General features: G+C 40.0%; 1 protein-coding gene across 5 annotated transcripts in view; it reads left to right on the top strand.

Annotated features, from left to right (window-relative positions):
• Positions 1 to 807: 807 nt before the first annotated feature.
• The window catches only part of Cul1 (cullin 1), a 68,305-nt gene continuing 44,265 nt past the window's right edge, over positions 808 to 24,847 (top strand). Inside the window, exons 1-2 of one of the 5 annotated variants that reach the window (XM_032906636.1) lie at positions 808 to 895; positions 24,416 to 24,716. In XM_032906636.1, the coding sequence (XP_032762527.1) occupies positions 24,577 to 24,716 (140 nt within the window). In that variant the 5' untranslated portion in view covers positions 808 to 895; positions 24,416 to 24,576. Of the gene's footprint in view, positions 896 to 1,203; positions 1,349 to 24,415; positions 24,717 to 24,847 lie in introns of those variants that run through there. The other 4 variants (XM_032906634.1, XM_032906637.1, XM_032906633.1 and 1 more) reach the window with 4 other exon arrangements.

Here is a 24,847-nt window from a genome sequence, read left to right as displayed (position 1 = left end):
CTCTGTAGTGTTCTAGTTAGGTGAAAACAGAAGTTACATCAAATACATCTTTGGCCCAGATAATGGGCTAACTGAAAATATTCCCTTGCTTGTTCACGGAATTAAATGGCAGATCTAAGCCAGGATATTAAAACAGCTGCCTCTTAACTAGGTGCGGGGTAAATCCATTCTTTCTCCAGCCTCTCACTTGTGGGACAAACACCTGTGGGGTGTTGCCAAATTTACAATGGAATATTACAAACACAAGACAAGACAGCAGCTGATTTCTAACGGGTGAGATTATTCTAGATGTAAATACTATTTCCTGCCATCCCAGGTTGGAATCGCAACTCCAACTCTCCAGAACTGAACCTTATACACTGAAAGTGAAAAGGATCTAAAAGGGAAAGAAGCCCACTTTAGTTTGGAGAAAAGTATTAAAGAGGAAGACACACAGACACGTGGGTATGTGAGTAAGCTGGAGGTTTTCGCAGGGGGATCTCCAAGGCCTGCAGGTAGGAGGGGGGTCGGAGAAGCAATAGCACGTTTCTCTGGAGTCCGCGCTGATTTGACTTTCTCTTCTCACGGTTGGGGATATTGCCACTGGTTCAACTCCAACTCCAGGTCTGGAGACATCCGGCTCGGTGCACTTGGAGTCCATGTCAGCTCCCGGGATGTGCATGCAGGAGAGGGGCAGAGGAGGTCGCAGCCCCTCTCCTACAGCCGCTTCCGGAAGTTTCTTCAGAGACCTGAGCCCCCAACCTCAGCACGGCCCCCACGAGAAGTCCGAAGTGGCGGGAAGCCGGGGCTTAAGAGGCCGCCCCGACGCGAGGGCGGCGGGAAAACCTGGCGGAGGATTCCGCACGTCCGGCGGGACCTAGTTCGGCGTTTGGGAAGCAGAGGCCATGGCTCCCAGGTAGAAATGCCTGCGCGAAGCGGGTCCTTGCCACTGAGGGGCGGCCAGAGACTCTGGGAGGGCCGTTTCAGTGCCCCTCCCGCGCTGCCTCTGGCCAGGCGATGGCGGCGACGGTTTCTTGGCTCCCCCGCCCCGGACGCCGATGGCGGTGCGTTCCGGCCCTCCCTCCCCCACGGCTTCGCCCCGCGGTCGCCAGAGCCGGTGAAGCCGGGAGGGCGGGGAGCGGCGGAGGGACGGCGAGAGGGCGGAGGTTGCGTGGTGCAGGCGGCGGCGGCGGCGGCGGCGGGAGGAGGAGGGCCGGCAGGCGGGCAGGGGAGGAGGAGGAGGAGCGGGCGCCGTGTCGCACGCAGCTCCAGGCGGGGCAGCCCGGGCGCTGAGGGACGCGGCCAGACCTCGGCGGGCCCCGCGAGCACTACACGCCGCCCGAGCGTCGGGGGGCGCCCGGAGATGCGGGTGAGTAGCGGCTCGGGCCGCGGTGGCGGGAGGCAGCGCAGGCCCGGGCAGAGCCGCGGCGTCGCAGTGACTCGGGCCGCGGCGTCCGAGCCCGGGTTGCCGGCAAGGCCCGAGGCGCCGCGACTAGGCGGAATGGCGGCCGGGCTGGAGAAATCGTGGGCGTAGGACGCTGAGGGCGGAGCGGAGCCGGCAGGCCCGGCCTGAGTCACCGGGCCGGCCAGGCTCGGCCTGGGCCGGGACTCGCAGGACCAGGCCCCGGCTACGCACTGGGAAAAAGCCGGACTCACCGCGGCCTGTGGCGCGGGCCTCGGCGCCTCACGCGTTACCCCTCCCTTCCCCTCGGCCCTGGGGGTTCCGCTCGGCCGGGGCGGCTCAGGGCCGCGGGACTCGTGCTCTCGGGGATCCCGGGACACTCATTGTTGCGACGGTGCGGGGCATGATTATTGGGTAACAGTGGTGCCCCGGGCTCCGTTCTCTCTGGGAGCGTGGCCGAGCAGGCGCGCCGGGATGCGGTGTGCTTTTCGAAAGGAACGGAGCCCCGGGGCGTCCGCCAGCTTTCCTCAGTCGAGCTGGGCCCTGTGCGGCGGCCTCGGCGCGTCCCCAGGCCCGGCGGGAGCGCGCGCTCTGACCCCAAAGGTAACCCGGCACCGGGCCAGGGAAACCGAGTCTCGGGGGCCGGAGATTCTGCGGGTCTCTATTCTTAAATCCCGCGTGGCCCTGAGAACCCCTTCTTTCTGTCACCTGTGCACTGTGTTACACCGGAGATAATTAAGAAAGCAAGGGACGCTTGCACTCTTCATTCCTTGAGTCTAATCCCCAAAGTTAAGGGAGCTAGGTCTGCCAAAAAAGAGGATTCCCCCTTTCCTACGAGGTCGCTGTTGGTACTTGCAGTTCACTGTCGTTGGGGGTTTGTGGTAAGGGCACGCATGCTGAAATGCAGTCAAGTTGTTCAAGTGTTTTTAGTTGCTCTGTGTGTGCTTGCTCTGTGCTGGAGTAGCATTAAAACAGCCAAAAGCTAAGGATGGAATAAATAATTACTGTTTTAGAAAGGCACTGGGGTGACAAAAGAGGAACTAAGTTCCTTTTACTTCAAGTTTCTAGGACCTAAACCTAACACTCTGGAGAAGCAAGTGTTGTTGAGGAAAATAAGGATATAAGATCTTTCTTTGTTTGAAAAGGTTTTAAGATTTATTTTTATTATTTTTTTTACATAAAACTTGTATTTATTGCTTCCTATAGTAAGTTGAAACAGTTATATCTCATTTTACATTCTGAGTATGCAACACAACACTGGCTTGCTTTATCTTCTATTATGCCTATTTTTGGAGGTTTTGGGGAAGCACTTACTAAGCTTGGGAGAAAAGGCTGAAGTGCTTTCTAAAAATGTTAACCTTTTCTCTTTCCTCCCCCGTTGGCATCATCTTTAAAAAACTATTTTGCCCAAAAGCAAATATTTTAGATATGCTAGGGTGTTTGTAAGATACATCTTTCCTGAGCCTTATGGTCAGGCCCTGGAAGGTGTGGCCCAAATTCCTAGTATGTCACATACATCTGAAGTCTGAGCTAATTTGGCCAGGTGTCTTTAGATATTACATAGACTCTGTTGTTCAGGGAACTCCACCTTCTTGCTGTAATTAATTTTGTCAGTGTAGGCTTATTTCCCATACGTGTGACTATGAAATCACTGAAGACAAGGAATAAGTCCTTTACTTTGTCTCCCTCAGATAACATAGAACATGATCTTGGTGGTACCATGAATGGCTTTTTTTTTTTTTTTTGACTAATTAAATTAATCCTAGGGTTTTACTCCTCCCCTTAATTTTGGCTGCAGAAAACATAGTCATTGTTGCTGTTGATCTTGTTAAAAGTGCAAGTTCACTATTATGTTGCATGCTTCCCTAGAGTGAAACTCATTTTTCTTGTGTTGCCCCTTTCACCTGATAAGTACTTTATCCTAGGGGGAAAAAATTGTTCAAGGTTTCTTTGTGGAAATCCAAATAGTTTGTAAAATTAAAATTAATCATTTTAATTTAAGAAGTCAGTATTTTTTTTAAAAACAAGTTTGTTTACCCCTTTACCTTTGAAGTAAAGCAGGTTAGTATTAAAGGCTATTCCCTGCTGGAAAGATAGGTCAGCCCAGTTGTACTAAAGTTTCTGTGAGAGGATAAGAGATAATGTACCTACATTTCAGCAAGGAAAATTATGTTTAAATGAACAAACTTTAAGTCAAACAGTAGTTACTTGGCATTCTTAAGATTTAATTTGTTAGGGCCCCCCAAAATTATGAATGCCTTGAAATTTGAGCACTTCATAAGTCTCAAAGCCTACTTAGTCTTTTTTACCTTTATCAGTGAAGTCATGGGATAATATGAGAATCAGTGGTTTCATTTTGAACTTACCTTTTAGGTTTGCTTGGAGGAAAAAAGCTGTTAACTATCTATTTTAAAGGACAGTTCTAAATTCATCTTTAAAAAAAAAATGTGTGCACATGCCCCATAGCACACATGTGAACGCCAGAAGACAACCTTCATAGTCTTTATCTTATGGGTCCCAGGGATTCTTTAAACTTGGCAGCAGTTCCTTAGATTTGGCAGCAAACACCTAAGGTAATTTTTAAGTGATACCGTCTAACTTTTAAGTCCTTAAAATACGTGGATTCCTTGGGAACATAACTAGTGAGACATTGGAGAACTACCTTAAAGAACATAATATAACATTTCATATTTGACCACCAGGGTTATGAAAAGCCCAAGTTTGATAGTATTTAATTTTTCCCTTGGGAAATCTGGATAAAGGAAGATTCTGCTCTCTGGCTTCCACTCACGTTTCAGCTAGATTGCACTTTTGATTTGTTCTGGGTTAACATCCTCTCTTTTTCTTTTCTTATCACTTTATAGCTCAGGCATCTCCATCTCAGGAATGCTGGTCTTGCCATTCTGTCTAGGACCTTTCCCTAGGTCCTCATGATGTCTATGGTACTATACCAGTGCTTAATTTTCTGATGATATTTGGTGGTTTTTTCTGTTAGGCTGTCTTTACCCAGGGGCAGGGTGGAACAAATCTGACCCTAGTACCTGTCACAATGCTCATGTCAAAATTCATGTACTTCCTCCCACTTCAAATCTTTACAAAGCCATGTGAAGTTTAAGTACTGACATTTAACCCTTCTTGTAGAAAATAGAAGGGTCCTGGACTTTGGGTAGTTTTCATCAAGGCTATGAAGATATAACACCCCTAGTAGGTGGTTAGAGCAAGATGTTGATCTCAGAGCTTGAACTTTTAGACAGGAGCTCACCTTGAAAGTCTGATGTATATGAAATTAAAGGAAGATTATCAGAGATTAAAATGAAAGCGTCTTTAAAGATTGATGTCTGTGATCATTACAACAGAATGCATCATACATAATTATGGTCAGCTCCCAAGAATGAGTTTCTTCTTCTGGTCCTTCAGAAAACACTGGACAGTACTTAGACAGTGATGGTGTAGACATAAACAGTTGTAGAACATTGGGGCTATTGTTAAATTGGGTGTAATGTTATGACTCATTGGCCTTGCAAAAATTTCTAAATTCATTTAATAAGCTAATTTTTTAAAGGCCTGTGTCAGAAAATACTTTAGAAAACAGACTACTAATTTAAGTATGTATAAAGTATGCAGTAGTTTAAGTAATTAAAGTTTTAAAATGGTGGTGATTTTAGGTGAACTTGTGTCTTTTAAAATTTTTTATAAATCAATTAATAACAAAGTATCAATTTCAAGTCTCAGGGTGGAGAAACTTAATAATAATACCAAAAATATGGACTTTAAAAAAAGAACCAATTCAGAATTTTAAAGCTTCTTATGGTAAAATCTTGTAACAGAATAAAAGGCAAATGACAAACTAAGAAAATGTTTTTACATGCAAATTTATTTTTTATACTATCAAAGGGGACTTGTAAACTAATGGGAAAAAGATTCCCTTCTATGGCAAAAAATGGGAAAATTGGAATAGGAAACATGAAAATCTTGAGCTTTACTAACAGAAAGTGTACAGAGCCCAGAAGTGGCGCTCTGTAATGTTTTAAAATAGGTCACTTTTGTACACTGAAGCAGAAGAGGGCATCAGATTCCATTACAGATGGTTGTGAACCAGCATGTGGTTGCTGGGAATTGAACTCAGGACCTCTGGAAGAGTAGTCAGTGTTCTTAACCACTGAGCCATCTCTCCAGCCCATAAATATTATTTTTTAAGCAATTATTTTTGTGTGTATGGGTTTTCTGGGCTGCCATGTTGATGTTGGGATCTTGGATTCTCAGGAAATGCTTTTAACTGCCGATCCATCACTTCAGCCCCAACTAAGATTTTTCAAGACTTATAAATTGTAGCAGAAATTTCAAAATGATGTATAGTTTGAAATAGCCTGCTTTTAAGGATTTTGTTGACAATATAAAAAGTGATCAATAGATTAGCGACACCCCCGTATACGTGACTTAATAGCCTGCTTTTAAGGATTTTGTTAACAATATAAAAAGTGATCAATAGATTAGCAGCACCCCCGTATATGTGACTTAATGCCTTTTTCTTATGCATTAATTTTCAGTTTGGGGTTATTGTGGATGACTATTTCAGCATTGTTTAGGTAAATCCTTACATTTTTATAATACTGTATTGAATATTAAAGTACAAAGATATTAAAAATTAATATGTATAAAAGTTTTTCAAGAGTGGGAGTGTATGCATTTTGGAAAGTAACTACGTTAGTGATTATCTTTAAGAAGTGGTTCATTTTAGGGTTTTTTTTTTGCCAATTTTTCTATACTGCATACGTATTTCTAGCTAGACAACTGGAAATACAATATAGTGGGTTGGTTTTCCTTCGGATGGTTTTTGGAGCAAGATGCTGTGGATGGAACCCAGGGGAGCATCAGACTTCGTATGCTAGGCGAGTCCCCACTACTGAGCTACTTCCCAGGGTATTGAGATAATTTTCAAAAGCATAAATCCAAAGCAAATAGTAGTAGAACCACTGCCAAGGAGCATCATTCTGCTTATTTTATTCAATGTAGAGTTACTTGGTATTTGATTTACCTGCTCCTCCTTTCCATGTGTTAATGGATAGGGCTAAATGTCTGACTTGGTAGCCTGATTGGTTCTAGTGGTCAAGTTCTCCTTTGTCTTCTGTGCTCATTCATTCTTATATCATCCTTCACATTATTTCCATTAAACTCAATATGTTTTGATATTTATCATTTATTTAAAATAGCCTTCATAGTGAAGATTTCCTTTTCCTTTAAAAAGTGTGTGTGTATACATACATGTATGTACACATATATGTACATGTGGCATGCTACCACACAGTTGTGGAGGACAGAGAGGACAAACGTGTAGCACTCAGTTCTTGGGATTAAACTTAAAGTCACCAAGCCTGCATTCCCTGCTGAACCATCTGGGCAACTGAGTGTTCCTTTTCTTGGTGATAATTGAACTTCCCATTTTGCTTAGTCCATAACTCCTAATAATAGGAGATACATTTTAAGTTGAATGCTTAAATTATGATGTCTTCATTTATAGTAATAAAACTTACTGAAAATTAATTACTTGACACAATTCATGCTATAACTTGGAAAATGAAAGTTGCTTGGTTTGTTTAATCAGTTATCTATGAAAGATCCTTTAAATTAGAAATATTGCAGGAATTAGAAGAAGATAGGTACATAGAAATGTGCATAAAATACACAGAAACTGTCACCAGCTAATCAATGGAGAAATACCTTTGGTACACAGAATACACTATATTCTCACTAAAATAGTTAGCTGTGCCTGATAGGCAGCTTAAAATCACAAATGGAGAAAAAGGTATAAGAACTTAGGGCTTCCTTCCTGGGGGTTGGAAAGAGGCCTGCTCTGGTCAGACTAGAAGGAAAGGTTTGGAATCCTGCGTGAACATGAGGTTGGTAAGCCATGGAGCAGACTCCTCAGTCCCAAGTGGAATTCTATGAGTGGGTTCAGATCCTAGGCTGGTATAAGACTGGTTTGGGAGAGAAATGGAAGAGAGTACAGGGTAATGAACTCCTCCCATCTTAAGGATTAAGTCTTTAAAAGCATTACTTACAGGTTAATGTTACAGGAACACTGATGTTCAGCACAAAGTTTGTGCCAAAGACTTGCTAAATACATGCTTGTGACTTATTGGCTGTTCCTCCTCAGTTTTCTCCTCTTGCAAATGCCTTATATTGGAAGAGATCCATCTTTGTTGTCCTGGTTAAAACTAGATTTTGACATGTGTCACAAAAATGTATAATGCTAGTATCATATAGTCTACTGAAATTCAACTTGAGGGCTTCTTATTTGGTGAAAGAAAATTATGCAGAGAGCGAGGTAGGCCACTATTATCAGGGGCCTCAAGAGATACAGAAAGAAGAAAACTCATATAGCCAGTCGAGTAGTTTGCCTGTTAGCTCTTCAGTGTTAGCTTTGTACATGTTTTGTACATAATTGACTTTGTACAGAGATTTTTTTTAATATATATGGGTGTTTTACTGCATGTGTGTGGTGGTTTGAATAAGAATGGCTCCCATAAGCTCATGTATTTGAATGCTTAGACACCAGGTTGTGGCACTCTTTGAAAGGGATTAGAAGAATTATGAAGTGTGGCCTTGGAGGAAATGTGTCCATACTAGGGGTGAACTTTGAGGTTTCCAAAGCCCACACCAGGCCTACGCACCTAGCTCCAGCATGCTCTCTCTCCTCCTTGCTCTCTCTCCTCATTCCCCCATCTCTGCTTGTGGATCAGGATGTAGCTCTCAGTACTTCTCCAGCACCTGCCTGTATATGCTCCCTGCCATGATGATAATGGACTGAGTCTCAGACTAAACCAGCCCTTAATTAAATGCTTTTCTTTTATAAGAGTTGCCTTGGTCATGGTGTCTCTTCACAACAGTAGAACAGTGACTAAGAAAATATATGTGTACCATGTACATGCCTGGTGTTAAGGAGGCGAGGAGTGGGTGTTAAATCCTCTGGAACTGGAGTTAACAACTGCTTGTGAGCCATCCTGTGGATTCTGGAGATCAAACTTGGGTCCTGTGGGAGAGCAACAAGTGTTCTTAACCACTGAACTAGCCTATTTTGTTTTTTTTTTTTTTTTTCAGGGCTGGGGTTCGAACCCAGGACCTTGCGCTTCCTAGGCAAGCGCTCTACCACTGAGCCAAATCCCCCAACCCCTTTGTTTTGTTTTTTTAATGTATAAGATCACTTTGGATATTCCAAAGTTTTGATTTGTTTTGATTCTAATACTTTATAATGAATAGATTCATTCAACCTGTTTATGCTTTTTCAGAATTAAAAAAGAAATTTCCTTGTCGGTACACATGCAAAGGTTGGAAGATCTCTTTCCACCATATGGACTTGAAAATCTGAGCATGAGGCGAGTGCCTTCATCTGCACAGCTATCTCACCAACCCCTTGTGTATAAAATCTTAGTGCTGCTAAAACAATGGGGGAAATCTGGATTTTGTAGTTTTAGTATTTATTTTTGTAAAAAGGTGTTATTTTCACATGGAAACATGGATAATGGGTTTTTAAAGATCCTTGAAGATAAGCTTGAAAGCCTTTCTTGAGCAATACTCAAGTTAGTGAAGCAAGTTATGTGACAGCAAAAATAGTGAAATCGTTACAGTTTGATTGTTAGATGTTCTGGGGCCTTAGGTATGGTAGGCAAATAACTATTGAGCTGTAATTTAATCTGCAGCTCTTTTGATTTCTTTGTTTTTCCAGCATGCTCCCTGCCAAAATGTCTCTAGAAATTGTATGGGTTGGCCTTGGACTCTCTCTGCAGCTTAGGTTGGCCTTGGATTTGGGAAAGCTCCTTTGGCTTCCATAGTAGCTGGAATTAATAGGTCTGTGCCATTAGTTCCAGTCACCAGCATGGTCTAAGTTTCATCCCCGACCTTAAACTAAAGTACAGCAATAAGGCAGTGTGTGGCTTTGTGGAACACTAGTTAAAGCTGGTCTAAGAATAGAGAACATGAACACCTTTGCATGGAGGTTGTGCTTTATGTCTATTTAAAATATAGACATCAGTGTTCTTTAGTTTGGTTTTTTGGTACTGGGGATTGAATCTAGGGCCAGATTTCAGTTATTGCAGATGAGATTTAGTGTGTCTCTTCTGCCCCTCAATAGTATTTGCAATCCTAGCTTGAGGTGGGAGGATCGGATCATTGGAGCCCAGGAGTGTGAGGAGTGGATCCAGTTATAACTAGAAACTGGTAACTAGATACCCTAGTTACCCTTATATTTCGACAGATAAAAGTTATGTAAGTTATGAAGATGGTTTTGTAATTGAAAAGAAAGCCATGAATCTTGATTAGGAACAGGCACAGTTCAAGAAATATCTCCAGCTTGAACAGAACATTAGAGGCTTATTTGTTTGAAAACCATTTTCTAAGGGGAAGTTGGTATCACAGAATGTGAGAGACCCTGTCTCTGAAACAAAACCCAAAGCAGGTTAATGGCACCTGAGGGACACTTAAAGTTGGCCTCTAGCTTGCACATACACATGGACATGATGGGTTTTTGTAAATGTAATATGACTACATGCCCAGAACGGGGTGACAACAGAAGGTATATCAAACTTACTACGAACTCTTGGTTCTTCCAAGATTACTATCCAAGGTGCTCACCAGAATGGGACAAGATCGGTGTGCTTGACTTCTCATTTCTTTAGTAAATTGTCTTCAAACCAAACAATGTAGAACTCCTTAAAGGTGGTTCTGGTGTGAAGATCTATCACCTCAGCTACACAGCAGGCCAAGGCAAGAAGATGACAGGTTAGCCTCGGCAACTTAGTGACCTGCCTCAAAGAGAAAAATATGAAATGTGTTAAGGATGCAGCTGCGTGGTACAGTGCCTGCCTAGTATTTCATGATGACTCCTGCCACAAAAAAGAAAGAGAAAAATAAAAACCAAATAAAAGAAGTGTTTATTTTCTTCAGCTAATTTGTAGTGGAGTAGGAAGACTGCTTGAATGATGGCCTAAGTAAGGAGAATGGCTGATGAGTTTTCAACCCAGGGTTAGATGAGAATAGTAAGAGGGTAAATTTTTGTTGTTTTGTCTTTAATTGAAAACCTTGAAGAGGTGATGAATAACTGGATGTTTTCCTCATGATGTGCCACTTTAAAAATCTTATTGAGCAGACAGTTTCTCAGGCCTCCTGTCCACTGACCACAAAACAGTGGTCACTGTGCACATGAGACCATTGGAAATTGACTGAGTAGGACTTGTGGGAACTATGAGTTGAAGTAGAATTCCTTGCTGAAGTCATTACATACTTGTACATCTTAGCCGAAGCAGTTGTTACGGACAAACCTAAGTGACAGAAGGAGAGAGACAAGGGACCATTACAATACAACTCTGCTAGGAACATTTTAGTGTGAATTTGGGGTGGTACTGGCTGAGTATCATCATACCAAAATATTGTGGAATTTAAAGGCAGCATTTATTTACTTTATTTTGACTGGAAAACCAGTATTGTCCCTTACAGTGAAAGCTCAGCAGTGAAGAGATCTGCTAGTGAGTTTTGGAGTTAGGATTTCAAGTTCTATAAACACGTTTGTCTTTGAAATATTCCTGTAGTGTTTCTATAGTACTGGAGGCATCTGCATCTGAAATGTTTAAAATCAGAAACTTTGAGGACCAGCTCAGTGCTCTGGGTATACCTATGACCGTCTAGAGTAGCTTGGAATGGGAAGTCCTTTTCACCAGCTAGAATCCTGAACTCACTAAAAAGGAGAAAGTTAGCTAAGCATAGACTTCATCTGCCTTTGTTTCCTAACTGTGGCTTCAGTATGAAGAGCTGCTTCATACCTGCTACCATGCCTTCCTCTTCAAGATGGACTGTTCCTTTAAAAGATTCAGAGGAAAGCCTTCCTCGTTTGGGTTGCTTTTGTCAGGATATTTTATAACAGCAATTAAATAAATACAGTACATTTTCATAATAAATAATATATTTTTATAATAGGTATAAATGTAAGCCCTACTTAATAAAACATTGATTATCCAAATAGCAATAATTATTAAAAAAAACCTAATTTTGAATTAAAATAAGCATAACATTTAGTATTAGTATCTTTTGTTTACTAATGTTTTCTGTTCTGTGGAATACAAGTATGTTTCACAAGTACAATAAAGAAACTAACAGTGAACTTCTAGTTTCCTTTTTAAGGAAGGTTTTACCAACACTATGTGAATATGTTCAATCTAAGATTGCCCTTGTGTTTAATGGATTGTAAGCATTTTCTAGTAAATGCATACGAATTAGAAGTTTGGGGGTTTTAAGGGAAAATCTTCTACTACTCTTAAGTTTTAGAAGGAAAAAGGCAATCATGTGGGGAAAGTTCCTACTATGTCCAAGCTGTATTTTTACCTGCAGTGTCTTATCTAATCTTTATATCAATTCTGAGAATTTGATATTTGATTTCTCTCCCTCAATCTTTCTTAAGGTGAAACTTGTTTATATTTCTGACATATAGCCTGATAAATTTTTCTTTTTTTTGTGGTAGTAGGGTTGGGACCTAGGGCCTCAGTGTATGCCAGACCGGAGCCCCTATTCTATCTCTGACATGTTATACTTCAGACCTCCCAAAAATGGCTAAATAATAAAATCAAGCTATAAATAACGTTAATAACCACATATTTATCCTTTTGTAAGAATTTTCAGGATTTCCTTTTAGCACTTCTCTTTTATCTTTTTCAGCATGTATCCAGTATGTTAATAATTACAGTCACTATGCTACTATGTAACTCTCTAGAGCTTATTCATGTGCTAGAACTGAAACTGAATCCCTTCATGCCCAGCCCCAGTCCTTTCCACACCCTGTGTTTAATTTTTAAGGATTCCTTTAAAATGAATGAATGCAATAAGAACTGTTCAATATGGAAGGACCTAACTGTTGACTTCTAGGGGAATCTTCTAGTCACACTTAGGTTTTGCCATATTTATCTCATCAGCAATTGGTATGTTTGTTCAATGCCATCTGGTGGTGAGCGGAGTTGGGGGGGGGTCACAGTGTTGAGGTTGCCAAAAGGACTTATTTAAGGGAGTAGAAAGCAGAAAAAGAAACATGCTGCAGCAGAATATGCTGTTTTGTATCAGGCTGTGAATTCATGGTCACATAAATTCAGCAATGAGACATTCAGAAAGGATTATTTTTGAATAAAGTATGTAGTTTATTTTTGGTAATTAAAGCATGATAGTTATTATAGCTACCCATTTATTTGTAGGTTATATTTGCATTCTAGCTTCAGAACTTAAATCTCACATCTCATTCTAATGCTCTAGTAGAATATGGGAGTAAGATCTCACATCTGAGATGTTCTGGGGAATCCTACTGTGACAGTGGTCTCAGGAGAGACAGCGTCTGTTTCTGTTAGCAATAGGAATCCACCATCCTCTTTTCAGAATTGTTATGAGTGGGCTGGTTTCCATTTTCACTGGGCTGCCAGCTGGTTTCCTTACCACTCTAGTAGAGCCCTCTGCCTGCCCCATAAGTATTGGGGATTGAACCCAGGGCCTATGAACACAGCACTCTACTACTGGCTGTTATTCATCTGGAGTAACATTCTTTACGATTACTTCTCCAGACACTTAACTATAGTCAGTGACTTTTTCCAAACAGATCTTTTGTTGATAGGTGTTCAACTTTTTTGCTGTTAGACTCATCACATTGTATCCAGCACAACATAGGGGATCTTACGTCCCTATTGTAAGTGCCAGTCCTCACCTCTATTCTTTTCTTATATTTTGAAAATAATTGTCCAGGCTAATGCCTATAATTGTTTTGCTTATTTCTTGAGGTGTGGTTCCCTTTGGGTTACAGTTTTATGTTTTACTCTTTTTATACATATTTATTTTGACGTTTATATGACACTTATGGAGGTTATGGAGGTCAGCGAACAACTTTTATGAATTGATTCTTTCCTTTTACTATAAGAGCACAGGGTAGTCAAATTCAGGTAAACTCAGATCATCAGGGTCAGGACAAGGACTTTTACCCACTGAGCCATTTCACTGGCCCAGTTTTATATTTTTTAAAAACTGTTTGGGCCTTTTTTATTTTGTTTTTCTTCTCAAAGTTAATATATGTAGAATTAAGACTCTTTATCTCCATCTTTGAGCCATGCCTCTTCACGTAACTTATTGCTCATACGAGGTTGTTTCAGGCTTCTTTTGAGGTTTTGCAGCATTCGAATTTTCAAATCAAGTATTCCGTTTAGTACAGCAGGAAATTTCACAGAAACCCACTAACAGGTGTCTAAATGATTATTTAGCCTGTCTAGAATTGTTATGAAATAGCATACTTTTGAACCCTGTGTTTGTTTACAATGTGTTGTTGTTAGGTGATTGTCTAAACAGGGCACAATTGGTTGAGATCATACTGGCAGCTATGGTCTGAACCTATAGCTCTTAATTTTTTTAATTTTTAAAATTTTAATTGTGTGTTTTGCCTGTATGTATGTGCATGCATCACAATTGTGTATGGTACCTGAGAGGGTCAGAAAAGATGTTAGCTTCCCTGGGACTGGAGTTTCAGGTGGTTGTCAGTCATCATATGGGTGCTGGGAATGGAAACTGTCCTCTGAAAGAACAGTCAGTGCTCTTCTGAGCCATCTCTCCAGCCCAATTTTTGTTTTGTTTTGTTTTGTTTTTTTGACCATGAGAAGTGTTCAAGTATTACAGACCTGTCTGCCAGAGACTTAACATTTTCTACTCACTTAAAAGGTAATGAGTGGATTCTCAATATTGGTGGGTATAAATGATACTGGCAATAGCTGTAACTAGCCAAGAAAACCACAACAGTTTCTTTTTTCCTTTCTGCATACCTCTCCTCCCCCAACTCCCCTCTTTCAAGACAGGGTTTCTCTGTGTAGCCCTAACTGTCCTCAAACTCACAGAAATCAGTCTGCCTCTGCCTCCTGAGTGCTGGAATTAAAGGTGTGCACCATTATTGCTTGGTCTTCGCTGCCATTTCTTATTGAAGAGCAACACTGCAAAATGCTGTGGTCTGTGGCCAGCATTCATAATCAGGGAACTGTCACATTTCAGACAAGTTAGTGAAAATCAAGATGTTGTTTTCTTCTTCATTCACAATGTCCATGAATTTATCTATATGTGAGTGTAAAAGGGTGCATGTGAGTTCTTATGGAAGTCAGAGGGTAACTTTCAGGAGTCAGTTCTCTCCTTCCCTCACTCAGGCCATCAGGCTTCAGTACTTTACTACTGAGCTCCTTCACCAGCCTCATGCCTCAGAGTTCTATCGATGGACCCCACTGAAGTTCCTCTCCCTTGACCTAGTTTGCTAGCTTCCTCCCCTGAAGCTGGCTTTTACTTATTTATTTATTTTTAGTTTTTAGTTTATCTTCCTAGAAACAAAAAATACTTGCGTCTGTATGTTGGTATTTATTCTTCTCTATTCATAGGTCTCCTGCTTTGATCAGCTAATGCTGGCTGAGAAATGCTTGTGTGGTCAGTACCCAGAGACCCCCTCATTCCTTTGCATAATTGCACAGGACACCAAGGCGTGAACAGGTCTTTTTGTTCCCTGTTGATGGATTTTTTTTTTTTTTTGGACAAATTGTTAGTCTTTTGCAGTGACTAAACTTGAATTACAACTTCTTGTGATTTTGACCTGTTTATTTGGGTGGGGAGATTTCCTAGAAGTGGGTTTCTGGGCCAAAGGTAAAATGTTTCTATTTTAAGAAAAAAAAAAAAGCCAACTTTTGTATCATTGAACATTTCTACTAGATAGAACTAAGTTGAATTTTTAAAAGACTTTTATTGATTTCAAACCATGTGTATATAGGGGAGAGGAATGTGTGCATATTTGCATACAGGTGCCCTCCAAATCCAGAAGAGACATTGTCAGATCTGGAGTTGAAGTTACAATAGTTATAAGCTGTCTGATGTTTGTGCTAGGAACTTTGGGCCTCTGCAAGAGTCTCAAACACTGTTTATAGCTGAGCCCTCTCTCTAGCCCCTTGAATATTAATGTGTTATTGTTTGCTCTGGAATTGAAAGAGAAATTATTAGAGGTTTGAAAGTACAAACCTGAGCTAGCCGTCGTCATCTTTCATTCTTTATCTATTTGTGCCACTTTTACCCAGTCTGTTTACCATAATTCTTACTTTACATCTGGCCTTTGTTTTCCGTTGCTGATGTGAGTGTTGAGCCAGATCTTGTTCAAGTTCCTATTAGTTTTACAGCCTGTGTCCTCTCGCAGGTAAATTTCACAAATTTGTCAGACTAACATTTATAAACTCAAGTTAGAAGACTAAAGGCCTTGTTTACACTTAGAACAAATGTATCCCCTCCCTGCATCTCACAGCTTTCTGCACATTCTTCCCCCAAACTTGTGTGATTCTCCCCCTTGTTCATTGTTCTCCTGTTTATACTTCTGCTATTGAGATACTAATCACCCTTGCTAAAAGATGGAAAACATTCAGTTTGAAAGCCTTCCTTCTTGATCTTCATGGCCAGTCAAGACTTCTTTCCCTTCTGAACTTGTGTTGCCATTATTAATGTCTTTAGTAGGGTAATGAATTATATATATATCACATGACCTATGCATTTGGGTAAATGTTGGAAATTGTATTTTTACATTTTACATATTATTGCAGGGCAAGGTTTTAAGTTGGAGGGCTCAGTAATCTGACTTTTAGTGATAGGTTAAAGCATGTATACATGTAGAACTCAAGGCAGCTAATAGAGATGTTCTCATTTCTGTAAATGAACAAAACAACTCATAAAAATTTAAAGCTAGAGAGTTTAAGTTTAGTCTCCCTCCCACCCCCAAGGATTTATTTTTATTCTAGTGTGTAACAATTAAAATTAATATGAATGCTTGTGGTAAATTAATATAGTGGTTGTTTTTCTTTATCCTAGCTAGTTCCCCAGTGATGACACAGAGAGACCAAGATTTACTTAATCAAGCTATATCATACAAAACCTAGGCAGTCATTGATTTATTTTAATCCTCTAGGCAAATCCCTGAGATACTTGCATTTTATTACTGGTCTGGCCCTCTGGGCTTCAGATGTATTTTCCCATGATCTCTCCTCTCTCTTACTCTTCTCTGTCTCCCTTTCCCCTGACTGGCTGAAATCCTGCCCTATTCTTTCTATTGCCTAGTTATTTGCTATTCCAGCTTCTGTTGATAAGACAGTGAATAAATGAATATTGTTTATAGAAACTTGAGCCGGGAGATTCTTGACTTAAGCATTACAATGCCATGTTCAAATTGCAACAAGATTTGAGGGCAGAGAAATCAGCATTTGGGTAACACAAGGATAAACTTTACATAGTGCACAATAATAATATGCCTGCACTAGCATATAAGTGTTTTGCCTATATGTGTGTCTAGTGCTGAAGAATTCTAGAAAGGGCACTGGATCCCTTGGAATTAGAGTTAAGAGTGGTTGTGAGAGCTATTTGGGTGCTGAGAACCAAACCCAGGTCCTATGAATGAGCAGCCTGTGCTCCTAACTGCTGGGCCATCTCTTCAGTCTTCTTTTTCCCCATAATAACTTTGTCTAGGTCTTGTATACCTTAAAGCATACCTGTTTAAATTTAAAATTAGATTATCTCTAGGAAAGTTAGGGAAGTTGTGCAGCCAAGGCTATATCTAATTTAGATGTTTCCATAACCTAAAAGATTTCTGGGCCTATTTGCAGTCATCCCCACCCCAGACCTAGGCACACACTAATCTGTTTTTTCTGTCTATCAATGCTTTTATGTAAAATTGGTAGCATGGGTGTAAAACAGCATTCTACCCTTGAGCCACTGTTTCAGTCCTGATTTAATTTTTATGTGCTTCAAATCATAGTTGTTTGAATAGAAGTTCCTTTCACTTGTGTTTAAAACAGATAATTTAAATTTTAAGCCAGTTTTTTGAGCCTTGAATTTCAGTACTGAAACATAAAATAGTAAATGCTGTCCTCAGTGGATGTACAAAAAAAATGCTGATTTTCAAAATACACAGGTCTTATTTACAACATACCAACTTCTGTTCTGGTGTGCTTAAATGGATTTACAAAAATGGTGAAAATTAAAAATAATTAATGAAGATTCAAATAAAAGTTTTGAATAGATTTGGAAGTATGAGTAAAAGTCAAGGCTGTGTAATGACCTGCTCACTTGGCAACAGTGTAGACTTGTCTGTACCTGCCATGAACCTTTTCAACTGTCTTTTTTGCATGGTTCTTTTGGGAGCACCTAATGCTACTTGTAGTATTGAATTATGAGTAACTCTTGGAAACAGGCTCCTTGAGGAAGTGAATAAGAGGCCCACCTTCATAATGACGTAACATGTGGCAGAGGATAGAATATAGATTCCAGAATTTTAAGTTTTAGGTTGAAATCTTCACCATTCAGAAATACTGAGTTTGGGCAAATTATTTAATGTCTCTGAATGTGAGGGTTTTTTTTGCTCTTTTTTAATAAGATGTAGATAGTGTCATGCAGCTCTGGAGGCTCTTGAGTTTTAGGCAGCAAAGTAAGATCCTGCTCTAAAACAAAACAAAAAGTGCTGTTTGGGGCAGTCCAGTGTAATAACCTGTAGTGAATTTTAGTCTCTTTCCTTCTGTGGTCGATAAATGGACACAAGATAGTTCTATATGGTGGAGTGGTCTGAGAATGGTTGGGGGAAGTGGTACATCAAAAGCAGGTTGTAGGAGACTGGGATTAAATCATTTAACAAAGTGTATATTTCAATACTGTAGAGATTTTCTAGGGCAGCAGTTTAGAAAATTGATTAGAAGAACAAGATTGGTGCCAATGAGAGCAATGAAGACCTCAATTGATGGTCCAGGTGGAGGTAATGCCCAGTCTCTAGTAGTCATGGGTGTGAAGAAACTGAATGGATTTAAGAGATAACTGCAAAGCTAAAATTAGTAAAACTGTCTTTATGTTGCCACAAGAACAATAGGAATCAAAACCACTTCTTTGCCAGGGTGGGAAATACAAAAGTATTATTTATTTGAAGGAGGGGAAGATGAGTCAGGAGGTTAGACTTGGCCTGTAAAAGATACCCTTTTCAGAGGGCCTGGGGTGGGGAGAAGAGTGTGGTGTATAAGTGCCTAAAGGAGAAAGTATTGCTCTCCCAGTTTTGAGTTGACCAACAGAACCTTTCTTTATAAGCTGGGAAGTCAGGTAGAAAGAAGGAAGAAAAGACTGCTTAGGAGATTTCAGATGAGATTTTGCAGTGAACTTTCTTTTCATTTTTGTGTCCTGAGATTGGGAGGCTAAGTATAATGGAGACTGACTAATTGGCAGAGGAACTTCAAGGCAGGCCAGCATTCGGGTTCTGTGGCTGAGGTATTGCTGACTTCTTTGAGCCAAGTATACAGAGAACTGTCAATAAAAAGTAGAGTGCACATGTTTAGAAATTTTGTAGTTTTTGTCAGAAAATGAATGAAGGTAGAGGCCGAGGGAAAATGTGGCTTTTGAAGAGATTAGAGAATTAAAAATCAGGTAAGTACTTAACATGGCACAATAGGAAAAAAAGCTGTGAAGGCATAAGAATTAGTCAGACACCATTCATCAGAGGCTCAAGGGCATGGAAGACTGAATTCAATTAACTTTCCCTTGAGAGGAATACTTTTAGGGGTACCCTGCTCCATAGGGACACCTTCGAATTTCCCCAGAGTTTATCTCACTATGCTTACCTATCTAGTATTCAAAGGCCAGTGTGATTTTTATCCTAAAGACCCCAATCTGACTTTGACTGTGTGGTGCAGACTTTTCTTGTGTAGAAAAAAATGCCAGAGTATGAGAACTTTGAGAACACAATCCAGGGTTGGGGATTTAGCTCAGTGGTACAGCGCGTTCAGTCCCCAGCTCCGGAAAAAAAGAAAGAAAAAAAAAAAAAAAAGAGAGAGAGAGCGAACACACCCAGACTTCAAAGGAAATTTTGGAAGGCTGGGCAACCAGTGACAGAATGAGAAGCCTGCATGTAGTGCCTGCAGTACATAATACTCAAAAGTCAAGTGTAACCCTATTGGAGATGCCAGAAACGTGGCTCATTGCCAAGGAGAGCTGAGGCCACAGATTAAACAAGACTAACACAGAGGCCAGGTGGACTGCAGTAAGATCATCATCCAGACATGGATGCTGAAGGCCTTTGACACAGCTCTAGATACTGTGCATCTAATCTGAGAATTGCTTTCCCTTCTAGATAAGTCTATTTTTTTTTTTTTTTTTTTTTTTGGTGCCATTTTCTACCCTTTAGAATAGAAGTGTTCAGTCTGTGCCATTGTATCCTAGAACTATATAACTTGTTTTTGGTTTACAGGGGCTCACAGTTGAGTTTGCCTTGAGGGTCAAAGGAAACTTTGAGCTTGGATTTTGAACAGTGTAGGAACTGTGGAGAATCTTGGAGTACTGAATGCATTTTGCATTATGAGATAGGTATGAGCCATCTGAGTGCCAGGGAAGCTATGTTTGGGTGTCAGGTTGAGGAGAAGTAGACTTGTGATGGCTAGTCTTGCTTGTCAGCTTAATGGAATTAGAAGAACCTGAGAAATTAGTAAAGCACCCCTCTGAGTGTGTCTTTGAGGGCCTTTCTAGGAAGGATTAACCAAAGAGAGAAAACTACTCCTGAAGGTGATTGGCACTTAATCCTGGCAACTGCCAGTATGCCCAGTAGACCTCTGAAACTGACTAGCATTTCTGTTCTTTTAAATTATGTCAGGTATTTTGACATAGCATTTCATATTAGATAGCAACTAATAGGTAACGAAATAGTAGCTACACATAGCTTATTTGTGAATTCTGCTAGTAGATATGTGGGCTGTCCTCCCTATTCTTATAAATAGCCAAAGTTTGGTGTACACATGAAGGAATTTCTCTAGGTCTGAATAACTTTACAGTACATTTCTTAAGTATGTGCCACATTGCAAGTAAAAGCCAGGGTGTTGTATATACTTTTGACCAAGGATAGAAAATGAATAATCATTTTGTCGAGCAATGCCCAGGGTCATTTAAATTTTTATCATATTAAAGTGTTACTGTACTAAGGCTGCAGAGATGGCTCAATGGGTAAATCACTTGCCACACAGTTATAGGACCAGAATTTATATTCTTCCTCCCAAGTAAACGCCTGGTAGGCAGGGTGGGCCTCCTGTAATTCTAGCATTCAGAAGAAAGACGTTCTGAGAACAAGCTAGCTGGCTAGACTAGCAGAATTGGCAAACTTTGGGTTTAAGTGAGAGACTGTGTCTGTCTGAATGTGTATGGTAGAGAGCAGTCAAGGAAGACATCCCACATCCTCTGGTCGTCATCCACATGTGTGTGCACACCATTCCCATGAATCAATGATAAGGAACCAAACTAAAAAAGCTAAATTTAGTCTTATTTAAATGTAAAAGCAAATTTTAGATGTGCTTTAATTAACTTTAGGCTTTACTTTCAAAAAGCATTGTACCATTTTGTCTCGCTGGGTTTTTTGGTTGGTTTGTTTGTTTGTTTGTATTTCAGCAGCAATCAACCTAACCAAAACAGTTACAGTCTTTTTCCTGACAACCCCTAATTCTTGTGCTCCTGTTACAACTCTGATTTGAATCATCTCCCTTTAACACTTCTCAGCTTTGGCTTCAGTAACAGCATCTGCTAAATGTTTTTAGTCTCAGTTTATAGAAGTGAAGTCAGGTATGACACATTCTGAAGGGCTTGAGGAAGAATTGAGATGAGCACACAGTTGTTTACTCTTAAGGTTTATAGATTCTGCCTTTGAGTAGAGATGTGCTTAAGAAGTCTTAAGAATTTATATTCTTTGGTACTTGGCTTTCAGGGGAATGATGCCTGAAGAAACACATTTAGGTTTCTAACCTTTAAGTTAATATGGTTGGTGGCCTGAGACAGCCAGGTCTTGCAGAGTGGAGACTATCCTCCTTGAGTATAACAGTCTCTTCTCTTAGGTATGTTTATTTTGAATGCTGTGTTCCATTCTATTGTTCTCAAGACAAAAACGAAGACTGGAAGTTGTAATTCACATAGGCTTCAGGAGCTGATAGCCAATGTATGAAGGTACAATTGGTTCTGCCTTCTGTGTCTGTACTTGGTTGGTGATGTTTTGTGCCTTAGTCGTTATCAGGAATATGTGATCTATGCATCTTCCATCGGAATTGGAAGGGGCCTGTGTGGCTGGGGTTCCTGAAGAAAACTGACATGATAAAGGGGTCTTTATCTGGGGTCCAGATAAGAGAGCCTTAACTGTCATTACTGCCCTCACTGGCAACCTAATCTACAAGCTGTTGGGAGCACACTCCCAAATTATGTAGCAGATCTGCAGATGAAATCTTGTGGAGCTTTTCCACTCAGTTTGGTAATCCTGTAATGGCAGTAGCACTTGAAAATATCCCAATTTCCTAAGTATGTCTTGTTAAGATTTTGTTGAAATTAACTAAGTTTTGGAGAGCTCTTAAGCCTTCTGGATGTGTAATAAGATAGTTTTACTTCTTAAACTATCTGAACTGTGACTTTGGAAATCTACTGACATTTTCAGGATTTTAATGACTTAGATGTTAGATTATAGGGGATGTGTAGTGTTAAAATCAACAGTGATAAGTCAGCCATTTGTGGGTACCAATATTCTGCTTTACTGCTCTAGTTTTGCAGTCAGTTCATCTCACCAGCATTGGGTGGTGTAAAGGCAGATTAAGCACACATACTTGTATTTTTACACATATAACCTAGGTTGGCAGACTCCAAAGCCACAGACTATATTGCTGTTGGAGTGGTCTGATGAACTGTCCTAACTTGCTGAGGTGTCCTATGCACCTCAGGTGAGAGACTGCTCACAGGTGAGTAAATAAAGGTCAGCTTCAGCTATAGGCTGTCATGCTCTCCTGGTCTTCCCTGCAAGTTTGAAGGCTCTATGAAGCAAGACAAAGGACACTGCTTGGTTTGCCTTGGGTTTTATGACCTGAATTACAAATCACCTCAGCTCAATTGGCTTTCGCTCTTTATTTCACAAATGCCTATAAGTTAAGATTATTTATCTACACTGGGGACTGTGCCAGCATGTGATCTGCCCTTGAGATGTTTCTGTAGTGTGCTTATGTTTACCAGTTCCTTTCAGTCTTAGATTTGTGTTCCCTGCTATATTAATTACAACATTCTGGGGTGAGACTCTCTGGGAGGTATTGCAAATGTAAGATAAAGTTGTTCTTTATACTTGCCCTCTTATATAGATACTGGCAGGAATCTTTGAGTACCTCAGATTGGTTGATTGTGAGTTAGATACTCAGTACGGATAACTAGAGAGAAGGGATCAGGCGGTTAGAAATTAAGGCACAGGATACGGGTGGGGGGAGCAGTACAAAACACTGCATAGAGTATGTATCAAGCATATTGTTTATGCTGGGATGGAAAATATTTTGTATGTATGTACCAGGCAAGTGTGTAAATGTTAAGAAGACAGCTTGCAGGACAGTATGGTCCTGGGGATTGACCATTTATTTGGAATCAAGTTAACAGTTTCAAGTCTGCTGCTTTAAGAAAGGATAAGGGCTATGTGCAGATGGATAGATGTATGAGAGTCCAGTTTATAAAAATGATGATGGCCACTGGAAGAGGAACCAGTAGAGATTCAATTCAGTCCTTGGCGGTATCAGTAGCACTCTATCAGAATCCCCCCAAGAGTCCTAAGAGGTGGGTACAATGATGTTCCCAATTCTGAGCTGGGCTCCAGTGCTAGAGAATATTTTCCTCCATTTGCTGAATTGTTACTTTCTTTATATTTGAAGGAATCTTGCATTGTATTGGTTATATTTCACATTTGAACACAAATTTCAATATATGAAATGAAATACATTTAGGATAGGAATGATGGTGTAGTTTCATAAAATATTTAGTCCTATAGCTTACATTATAAATGTTAGAGATGATTGAATGCTCAGAAGTCAAAAGTTAAATTATATGCACAACCTACAGGGACCTTAAGTGGGCCTTGTGTCATGTGGAGTTTTGTAATGTTGATGAAAGATACGGTATGTTGAATGACTTGAGGTATCTCAGGCTTCGATTTGTAGATTAGCAACCTGGGCTGACATCTCTCATCCCACTAAAAAATTCAGTATTTTTGATTTGCACTTAGAAACACTTATGTAATTTTAAACACTTATGTAATTCTACATTTTAATGTGATGTATCTAAACAATTCTATAGACTGTGCACATTGTGAAATACCAACTAAATACAGAATGGGATTCCATAGGGTCCTTGATTAGTGATTCCAACATCAGAAGCATTACAAATTGTGTTTTGAAGTAGCACCACACACTTAGAAATAATGATCATATTATCAAATTTTTTCCATATTAACAATACCATAGCGATTTGGTAAGCATTTACTGACAAATATCCTATCTATATTTTATATATTTTATTATCTTTACATTTTACAGCAGCTATGTCAGGAAAATAATTTGCCCCCATTTAGCAGGCTAGGAAGTTCAAGTTTTGTAAGGTGTGAACTGAGCTTCAAAGCTTGAAATCCAGGGTACTTTGTAAATTTAGATAATTCTTCCCAAATTCTCTCGTAAAAAAAGTAAGCCCTGTGTCCTTTTATCTTTACACTTACCAGTGTTAGCTTTCCTTCCAAGTGCTAAGTGAAGAATTCCTAAAACTTACTGGCAACTAGTGAGATTGCATTGCTTTTTCTGTTTTTTAGCTAAACTCTTCTCATTTTTCTGGGAATATCCTACGCCATGTTCTCTGCTGTGTCTTTTGAGTTTGTCTATTATGTAGGTCCAGTGCTATGTTTCAACCTTTGATGACTTTAGAAAGTAAAGAATGACAACGGTCTCTCATTTTTCTCAATGTTTTTCAAGAGCAGTAATAATTGAATGATTTTTGGATGAAATGTCTAAGCATACTTTACATAGATACCATATAGTGAGTTTACTTCTGTGTAGAAAGTGAGAATGTCTGAAATACCTATAGATACCCACAGATTGTTTCTGTCAGAGTGTGTTGTCCTTTTACTGATTCCAGAAAGTAAAATTGATCAGTTCTCTTTTACTTCCTCTTCAGGTTTGCCTGCAATGAGACTTTAATCTCTACACTTAAAGAACATTCTTTCTGAGCTGCTGTGAATAAATTTGGAATGATATTGTCTATTTTCAACTAATGGAGAACTAGCTGCATCTTGAACAAGGATTGCTGTACTGGACAACTTCAGAACATTGATCAAAATGTCATCAAACAGAAGTCAGAATCCTCATGGACTGAAGCAGATCGGTCTTGACCAGATCTGGGATGACCTCAGAGCTGGAATTCAGCAAGTGTACACCAGACAAAGCATGGCAAAGTCCAGATACATGGAGCTCTACACGTATCCTCTTGCTTGAGCTATGGTTGGTGTGTCTAGAGTTGCATTATTTAGTTGAATTATTAGGATTGTTAGGTCATATTTCCTTCTTTGTTTACCTATAATAAAATTGTAAGTTTGTTTTTACATCTCTT

The sequence above is a fragment of the Rattus rattus genome, chromosome 6 (genome assembly GCF_011064425.1).
Source record: "Rattus rattus isolate New Zealand chromosome 6, Rrattus_CSIRO_v1, whole genome shotgun sequence".
Classification (NCBI taxonomy): domain Eukaryota; kingdom Metazoa; phylum Chordata; class Mammalia; order Rodentia; family Muridae; genus Rattus; species Rattus rattus.
Note: the sequence above shows the minus strand (reverse complement) of the source record. Positions and strands in the feature narration are given on the sequence as shown.